The sequence below is a fragment of the Thamnophis elegans genome, chromosome Z (genome assembly GCF_009769535.1).
Source record: "Thamnophis elegans isolate rThaEle1 chromosome Z, rThaEle1.pri, whole genome shotgun sequence".
NCBI lineage: Eukaryota > Metazoa > Chordata > Lepidosauria > Squamata > Colubridae > Thamnophis > Thamnophis elegans.
Genome location: NC_045558.1, coordinates 78,884,997 through 78,894,690, shown reverse-complemented (window position 1 = coordinate 78,894,690; position 9,694 = coordinate 78,884,997). Strand labels below are relative to the sequence as shown.

General features: G+C 45.8%; 1 protein-coding gene across 1 annotated transcript; it reads right to left on the bottom strand.

Annotated features, from left to right (window-relative positions):
- Nucleotides 1-5,478: 5,478 nt before the first annotated feature.
- LOC116521194 (uncharacterized protein K02A2.6-like) lies at nt 5,479-6,203 on the bottom strand. The gene is given in 2 exon segments (XM_032235888.1): nt 5,479-5,958; nt 5,961-6,203. Coding segments are annotated over 2 exon segments (723 nt in total).
- Nucleotides 6,204-9,694: the final 3,491 nt, after the last annotated feature.

Here is a 9,694-nt window from a genome sequence, read left to right as displayed (position 1 = left end):
ATTTTCTCCCCCTTTCTCTAGATCTTTACCTTTCCTTTCTACCAACAGCTCTTTATTAAGTACAACAAGTGAGAACAATCCAGTGAAGGTTGAGTCTGACAACAGTCCTTTTATAGGGAGCTGTTGTGCCCAGCAGGAGCCTTTTGAGCTGCCACCAGACACCGACAGCGAGGGGCCCTATGAGTTGGTCCTGGAGGATGTGGAGGACCCTGGACAGGGTTCCGACTCCGAGCAGGGCGCAAAGAGACTGGTTGGCCACCAGGTGGCACCTGAGCCTTGGATCAGTGGGGAAGAGACAAGGGAGAGTGATCCAGAAACCAACTGTGAGTTGTTCCTGGATGCATGCCGTTGAAGGGCTACTCGTGTCAAGAACAACTACATAATTACAGGAGGTAATTATGCTCAGCTGATGGTCATTAGGCTCCTCTCCAGACTATAAAAGAGATTGCTTGTGCCATGCCCTTCTTGCAGAAGTCAACGCTTTAACTAAAGAGAAACAAACCTGGTAGGCAGGATTGCTGCCAAGGTCATTATTTCATTTCATTTCATTTATTAAGATTTATAGGCCGCCCTTTTCCCTGAGGGGACTCAGGGCGGCTTACAATCACGGGGAAGGGGGTGCAATATCAAAAAACAAACAAAATGTGAACAAAAGAAAAATAATAAAACACAACTTTCATTCAACAGTCAACACTCGGGCGGGTAAATTGGGAACCTATCCCCAGGCCTGATGGGAGAGCCAGGTCTTGAGGGCTGCGTGAAAGGTCTGGATGGTGGTGAGGGTGCGGATCTCGATGGGGAGATCGTTCCACAGGGTCGGAGCTGCAACAGAAAAGGCTCTCCTCCGTGTAGTCGCCAGTCGACATTGACTGGCGGATGGGATTCGGAGGAGGCCCAGTCTGTGCGATCTAATCGGTCGGAGGGAGGTAATCGGCAGAAGGCGGTCTCTCAAGTACCCAGATCCACTACCATGGAGTACTTTAAAGGTGGTCATCAGTACCCTGAAGCACACCCGGAGACCGACAGGTAGCCAGTGCAGCTCGCGGAGGATAGGTGTAACGTGGGCGAACCGCGGTGCGCCCACTATCACTCGCGCGGCTGCATTCTGGACTAACTGCAGTCGCCGGATGCACTTCAAGGGCAACCCCATGTAGAGCCCATTGCAGTATTCCAGCCTAGAGATCACAAGGGCTTGAGTGACTGTTACGAGAGCCTCCCGGTTTAGGTAGGGCCGCAACTGGCGGACCAGGCGAACCTGGGCAAATGCCCCCCTGGTCACAGCTGACAACTGGTGGTCAAAAGTCAGCTGTGGATCCAGGAGGACTCCTAAGTTGCGGACCCTATCTGAGGGGTATAAAATTTGACCCCCCAGCCTAAGTGTTGGAACATTAGCCAAATTGTTGGGAGGGAAACACAACAGCCACTCGGTCTTGTCCGGGTTGAGTACCAGTTTGTTAGCGCTCATCCAGTTCTTAATGGCCTCAAGACCCCGGTTCATCACGTCCACCGCTTCATTGAGTTGGCACGGGGCGGACAGATACAGTTGCGTATCATCCGCATATTGGTGGTATTTTATCCCGTGCTGTCGAATGATCTCGCCCAGCGGTTTCATGTATATGTTAAATAGTAGGGGGGATAAGACCGAACCCTGCGGCACCCCACATGTTAGGGGCCTCAGGGACGATCTCTGCCCCCCGACCAACACCGACTGCGACCTGTCCGAGAGGTAGGAGGAGAACCACTGCAAAACAGTGCCTCCCACCCCCACCTCCCGCAGTCGTCGCAGAAGGATACCATGGTCAATGGTATCGAAAGCTGCTGAGAGGTCAAGGAGAACCAGGATGGACGCATAGCCTCCATCTCTGGCCCTCCAGAGATTATCGGTCAATGCGACCAAAGCGGTTTCTGTGCTGTAACCAGGTCTGAAGCCGGACTGGAAGGGGTCAAGATAACTAGCTTCCTCCAAGGCCCGTTGAAGCTGGAAGGCCACCACCTTCTCCACAACCTTCCCAATAAGGGGGAGGTTGGAGACAGGACGAAAGTTGTTTAAAATGGCTGGATCCAAGGATGGTTTCTTCAGGAGGGGTCTCACCACCGCCGTTTTGAGTATGGCGGGGAAGTGCCCCTCCCGAAGGGAGGCGGTCACGACCGCCTGGATCCAGCCATGTGTCACCTCCCTGCTGTTGGCAACCAGCCAGGAGGGACACGGGTCCAGAATGCAGGTGGAGGCACTTACAGCTTGAATGGCCTTGTCCACATCCCCAGAGGCAACATCCTGGAACTCAACCCAGAGATGATTTGCCAAGTAATCCTCCTGTGTCTCGGCTGGATCTACTGCGGTGGAGTCCAAGTCCGACCGGAACCGAGCTACTTTGTCCGCCAAGAACTGAGCATAGTCCTCAGCCCTACCCTGCAAGGGGTCTCCCGCATCCCTCCTATTAAGGAGGGAGCGGGTTATCCTAAACAGGGCGGATGGGCGTGACTCAGCGGACGCTACCAAGGCGGAGATGTGTGATCTTTTGGCAGCTCTTAATGCCCGAACGTAGTCCTTGGTGCAGGTAGTCAGAAGTGCTCGGTTCGCCTCGGACTTATCGGACCTCCACAGGTGCTCTAGGCATCTCCTCCGGCGTTTCTTCTCCCGGAGCTCCTCGGTGAACCAAGGAGGTCTCTGGGATCCACTGACCTGGAGGGGCCGTAGTGGCGCAATCCGATCAAGAGACTCCAACGCCGCCGAATGCCAGGCGGCAACCAGAGTCTCCGCCGAACTGTGGGCGAGAGTATCAGGAATAACCCCAAGCTCCGTCTGGAACCTCAACGGGTCCATAAGTCGCCTGGGGCGGAACCACCTGGTCGGTTCCTCCTCCCTACGGTGGGGGTTTGGCCTCCGGAAGTCAAGCCTCAGTAGGCAGTGGTCTGACCACGACAGGGGTATGATCTCATCACCCCTCAGACCAAGATCACACATCCACTGCTCCGAGAGGAATACGAGGTCGAGCATGTGACCCGCTGCATGGGTTGGGCCCCGAATTACCTGGGTCAAGCCCATGGCTGTCATGGAAGCCATGAACTCCTGTGCCCCATCAGAGCGTTCACCGAGCGATGGCAAATTAAAGTCCCCCAGAACTATAAGCCTGGGGAACTCAACTGCCAGCTCGGCTACTGACTCGAGGAGCGAGGGGAGGGATGCTGCAACGCAGTTGGGAGGCAGGTACATTAGCAGCAAACCCACTTGACCCTTGAGGTCCAACTTTATCAGCAGGGACTCACACCCGACAAGCTCCGGAGCAGGGACCCTACGAGGTAACAGAGACTCCCGGATAACAATAGCCACACCGCCACCCCTTCCCTGGGCTCTCGGCTGATGAAGCACCTGAAATCCCTCTGGGCACATCTCTACAAGGGGGACTCCTCCTTCTGTGCCCAGCCAGGTTTCAGTAATACATGCCAGGTCTGCCCTCTCGTCAACAATTAAGTCCCGGACGAGAGGAGCTTTGTGTATAACAGACCTGGCATTTAGCGACAACAGCCTGAGACCAGGGTCCTGACTACTCGCGCCATCTGGTCTTGGAGTGGGGCTCATAGGGCCGGAAGGAGGGATCTCTGTGATGTAGCGAACCCTCCTTCCCCGGTAATGGCTAGCCCTAAAGTCCCCGCCATGTCTGCCCCTCCCTGTAATGACCGTAATGCTCCGACCCACTCCCGTAGCAGTAGTCCCCCCGACCACCCCACTGACCCCCGCCTTCCCCAGCAGACCCTCCGAGTCAAACATTCTCATTTATCCACCCTAGCAATTCCCACGTAATATTTAAAAACATATAAAAATACAATAGTAACAAATAATAAAAGTGGGCCATTCATTCAATTCCAGCCAACTCCCATACACTCATCATACTGTTTTAAAATTGCGCAATTATAATGTATAGTAATGTGGAAAGGGTGGAGGGAGCGGTGATCCGCTCCTCTCCCTTCTTATGTCCTGGGAAGACGTCCTTGGCCACCAAGTCAAAAGTGCGTGATATATAAGGTGGCCGTATACAAGCAGGATTAGATATAAAGATCCAAAATTCATGGGCGGCAACCATGCAGTCTTACCCTGCCAATGAAGGTTAGCGGGCTGTATATTTAAAAGTCTCTTTCCTGAAGATGGGTAAGGGCCCCAATGTAGGGGGCCAAAGTTCGAGGCTGACTTGTGCCACTCTAGCAGATGGAGGGGGAAGTACTGATGTTTTCGGGGCTCAGTCCTCGCCACTGCAGCCGCCATCCTCTATTGCTCCCACGCCAGCTCAGCCACAATCCTACTCCTCCTAATGGTTAAGCAAGGCCCAGGAGCAAAATCCGGAGGAGGCTGCAATGACGCAGGGTCCAGTTCAAGGATCGTCCTCTTCCCTGCCTGAGTAAGCACACCAGTCAGCCTAGGACGGCCAGATCTTTTCTAGGGGCCGCAGGAGCAGGCAGCAGATAGTAGGTAGTGGGATAGGTAACAGATAGTGAGGTGAGCAAAGGTAGATCCGAGGGGGGGGGGGCGTCTGGGGCGGCAGCGAACACAACCATTCAGTCTGTCGCTCCGCAGTCTCAATGCAGCCTCCGACAACCCCCTTTCTTTAAGATGAAAAATTAAGTTGAAAATTAACCCCTCTAAGCTCACTAGTCACCAGGGCTCACAGTCACAGTCCTTATCTGTTTGTTTACTTGGCTTTCAGCCATCGAGAGTCTGAACTCGTTATTAAAGGACATTCTCATTTAAGCTTGTCTTAGCATTCGTTACTGGACGGAGGAGGGGGTCAGAACAGGGAGCTGTCAGACCCTTTGACCAATAGGATTAAACCTCTGTTCTGACCGGAACAGAGGACCTTGGTGGAAACCACTGTAGTTAGAACAAGTATCTAACACCCCTCCCCTCTTGGATGGAACAATCCTACTTGTCACACAAGCAGGTGGGTTTTGGGGTAGCTCTGCCTGACCTGCGCAGTTCAGTAGGAAGGGTTTCCTTGGACAGGTCAGGCAGACCTGTTTGCTCTGCATCTCCGCTTGGTGGAAGCTCCTGCAACCTTTCACAGGTCGCAGCTGGAGCTTCTAGAGCCGGTTCGCTCGGAGCTCGCTGTGGGCCTGCAACATAACCAGATAGGTTTCCCGGTACCCTCGGGCTTGAGCTGGCCGTGGAAGGAGTGAGTGTTTGCTCCATTTGGGTAGGGCTTTGGCTAACTCGTGCAGCAATTACTTTTGGTTGTCTAAGAGTAGAGTTGGAGAGGCAGCCACAGAGTTGGTCAATATGCCTTCTCCAATTCCTACCATCCTCAAGCTCTAGGAGGTAAGAGCGAGGGCCGGTGATGCCTATCACTGTAGCAGGAATCCACAGAGTTCCCCCAGAGCAGTTGTGGGCATATACCAAATCCCCTATGCTAAATGTCCGAATCTTGCTTGTGGAGTCTGGGGGCAATGAGGCAGAATAATTGGGGTGAAGCCGGTCTAAGTGGGACCTTAGCCGGCGATCCATGAGAAGCTTGGAGGGGCTTCTCCCTGTAGGGCACTGGGTATGACGTGCTGAATTAGCAAACAGTGGTCAACCCGTGTTTGCCAATCTCCCTGGCCCATCCTAGAGAGGACCTCTTTTGCAGATCTCACCATTCTCTCCACCTGACCATTGGAGGCCGGATAGAATGGCACGACCAGGGCATGCCTGATTCCCTGAGCTGCTAGGAAGGTCTCAAATTGCATGGCTGTGAACTGGGGCCTGTTGTCAAAGACCAAGATGTTGGGCAGGCTGTGCGTGGAGAAAAGCCTCTGTAGCACCTTGATGACTGCTTCTGTCATAGTGGAGATCATCAGGACTACCTCTAACCATTTCGAGTAGGCTTCCACAACTACGAGAAATGTCTGGCTGTGAACTGGGCCAGCAAAGTTAATGTGCACCCTAGACCATGGTGCTTGAGGTCGCTCCCATTCCTTAGCGGGCGCCTCTGAGGGAGAGCTGGTCTGGACTCCTGGCACGGTGTGCAGGTAGCCACCCATTCTTCGATCTCCCTATCCATGTTAGGCCACCACACGTAACTCCTAGTCAAAGACTTCATCCTGACAATTCCAGGATGCCCTACGTGTAAAGCCTCTAATATTGCAATGCGCAGGTTGGGTGGAACAATGACCCGGTCACCCCACAGTAAACAGCCATTTACAACCGATAACTCATTGCCTTTGGCAAAATACATTTTGAAATCAGCCCCAACAGGCCCCTTGGGCCATCCCCTCCACACCCAGTTCAAAATTTGTTTGATGGTGGAGTCCTTTGCAGAGTGACGGGCAATGTCACTGGATGAGATAGGCCCAGACTCAAGGCACTCAATGAGAAGCACTGGTGTCTTGGGGGTAGGGTCTTGGGGGAAGCCTTTGGATCAGCAGTAAGTTGAGATGCTAGGATCTGTTCTGCTTGTTGAAGGGAGAGAGGGAGGGAGAGATGGCATATAATGTGTTATATAATCATGCTTTTTGAGTGATAATGCAATGGCACTTTTTTCCAAGTAACCATGCTGATCAATTATTTTTTTCCAATGCATCATCTTCAATTCTAGATTGAGTCATTCTTATTTTCTCCCCCTTTCTCTAGATCTTCACCTTTCCTTTCTACCATCATTTCATAATATATTTCAATCCTCTTTTTGTTCTCTAATTTGATATCTCAATAGTTTAATTCCTTCTCTCTTATTCAATCATTCATTATATTGATTATGCAAATAACAATGTAGCTTATACTTTGTCTCATGTTTTTGGTTTATTAGTTCTTGCTTTTATGTTAATAACAATTTCTTTTTACATCCTTACTAGTGGTATTTCAAGAATTGGAAAAAGTCTGGGTAAGTTTTTTTCCAGACAGACATAGGAAAGTCAGTCCAGTTTCTCTGATTTAATGCATCCTTGAAGCAGATTAAGTGATTCTGGCATAATTATTCTCAAAAGCTTTGCATTAATGTCTATTGAACGTGGCCGTCTATTTCCCATACTAAATAATATGAGGACAGAACATATGACCAACAGTTGTTACAAGAAGTGCTGAATGAGTCATTTACAGAATTCTGGTTCAAACTCTTAAGTTAATTCTAGTACTTTCTAGTACCTTAATGTTGATGTCATTTCTTCAAGTTTGATTTTTTAATAGTATTTCTTTGATCTGTAACATTTACATATCAGAGGAATACTGATAAAGTATGCAGCTTTGGTGTGATCATCAATTATAAAACACTGAGTGGAAAAAAATCTCGTTTTAACTGAAACTAAGAATGACACTCATGATAACTATCATATCCTATTAATATTTACTATATTATGCAAAGCTTTGAAGTGGTGATTTATTTCACTAAATCACTTCTTTCAATCAAATCAAGGACTTATAATATCTTTATTAAATTTCAAAATAAAACAGTAAAATACAAACTGCCACAAAACAAATTCAGTGACAAATACAATAAATTTATAATAAAGATGACCTCCAAATTTCTTTCAATATAGAGAAAATAATTCAACAATCTTTTTCTAAAAAACTAAAAAAAAATCTACACTATCCAAATTCATAAAATATTCTTGTCTTCATTTTACTCTAACAAATAATAAATTATCAAATGTGAATAATGTTATATTTCAAAATCTACAATTTTTCTCTAATCTGGTCCAAATCCTAAAGTTAAAAGTTGATTTTGTTTTCCTTGCCCTATAAGAAATTTAATGTCTGCAGATTGGATGAAATCAACCTGGAAATCAAATTATTGTCTCTAAGTAAAGCTGTCAATTTCACCATCTCAGCCATTTCATTAGTTTCAAAATTAGTTCTTCCGTTGCAGATACATCCTTCTCTTTCCATCATATAATCAACCTTGTTGCTGATGTCATATATAAAAACAAAGCCCCATATTTTCTTTTCAACTGCTTATCTGCCCCTTAAAAGAAAAGCCCCAGGTTTAAATTTTGCATTCATTGTCAACATTTTCTGAATTTTGAATAAGGTACTTTTAAATTATTTCAGAGATTTGAAGGCAATTCACAGATTCAGACATATTTACAGCACAACTTTTCTTCTGTAAGGGCATAAGCTGAGAGATTTTGAGTGATGTGGTGAGTTCGGTTTTCCCATTAAAAGTTTTAAAGAGTTATTGGATCATTTGAAGAGATGTTTATGTTGGGTCACAAATCATTTTTTTCCTTTCCCATTAACAGAAAATAAAAATATTTTTTCTTTCTGTTACTTCCTTTTCTGTTTTGTATTTTATTGAATGACTCTTCACTGTATAAGTGAATCGGATATTATGTGCTTGCTACTAAACAACTTAACTTAACAATATATTACACTGCTTAGGTTTTTTAAATTTAAGAAAAAATTATATAAGCACCATGCAGTACATAGTTCTCAAAAAAATCTAATCTTGTCACTGAACCCAAGCAAGGCTGCTGGCTCAGAAAAGTAGGTGGTCAATGGTGCAGATATCCCCCATCTTACTTTCATTTTACTAAAGCTCATTTTTCAAACTTTTTTAAAACTTTCTTTTTTAAGTTGGCATGGTATATTGTCTGCCCTGGTTCAACACAGCTTTCCAAGTTCTTCAGGTGACAATTTTGAAAATATTTTAAAAGTTTCAAATTCAAATCTAATCTTGTCATTTTTCAACTTCTAATTTTATTAGTTACCACACATATTCTTATTCTTCCTGAAATATGATACATAGGAAAATGAAATTTCCTTCCAAGTATACATTTGAGCATCACTCACAAATCAATACACCTGATATTCACTACACTTTGAATTCAGACTGCAAGGATTAATGATTGTTGAGGCACATGACAATCAGCTTTGATCTTTAACTATTTATCTAGTCTGAAATAAGAACTGAAAATTCTTCTACCTACATATCAGAAGGAATTCATGCTCAGTTTTGCCCCTTGCAGGAACTTATACAGTATATGTAGAAATTTTAATCACAACTGTAGACTAATGGTGTAAGCATTTTGAATGCCATTTTGGCAAAATAACAGTTTACTATGTAGGCATTCTATTTATTTTATCTATTCAATGAACCAACTATAGAATCCCAATCCCGCTTTTTCTTAGATATAAGAATATATCTGTACTAAATCACTACATACTAAATATAATAAAAATGTCTGCAGAAGGGGGATAATTGGCATAAAACTATCTGTGCAAATACTGTTATTTTCTTTCAAAAGAATATATATATATATATATATATATATATATATATATATACATACATACATACATACATACATACATACATACACACACACACACACACACACACACACACACATAAACATATACATACATACATACATACATACATACATACATACATACATACATACAACAATGGTATATCCCTCAACTATCAACAAACCTTTTATCTGTGGTTTTAATTCTTTGTATTGTCACTGTGCACTGTGCAGCAGTTGCAGCATATGTAAGGTGACCAGACGTCCCGATTTTGGCAGGACAGTCACAATTTATAACAATTTGTCCCGTGTCCTGGGGCATTTTTAAAAAGTCCCAATTTTCTGGCTTCATGTTGAAAGCCCAGTGGATTTGCTTAAGAAATCCAAACTGGGGCAAGACAAAGGACACTTTGTCTAAACCCTCTCTATGTCTCAGTACTTTCATTGAAGATAAAACGTTAAAGCAAGAAAATGGACCCCCCAC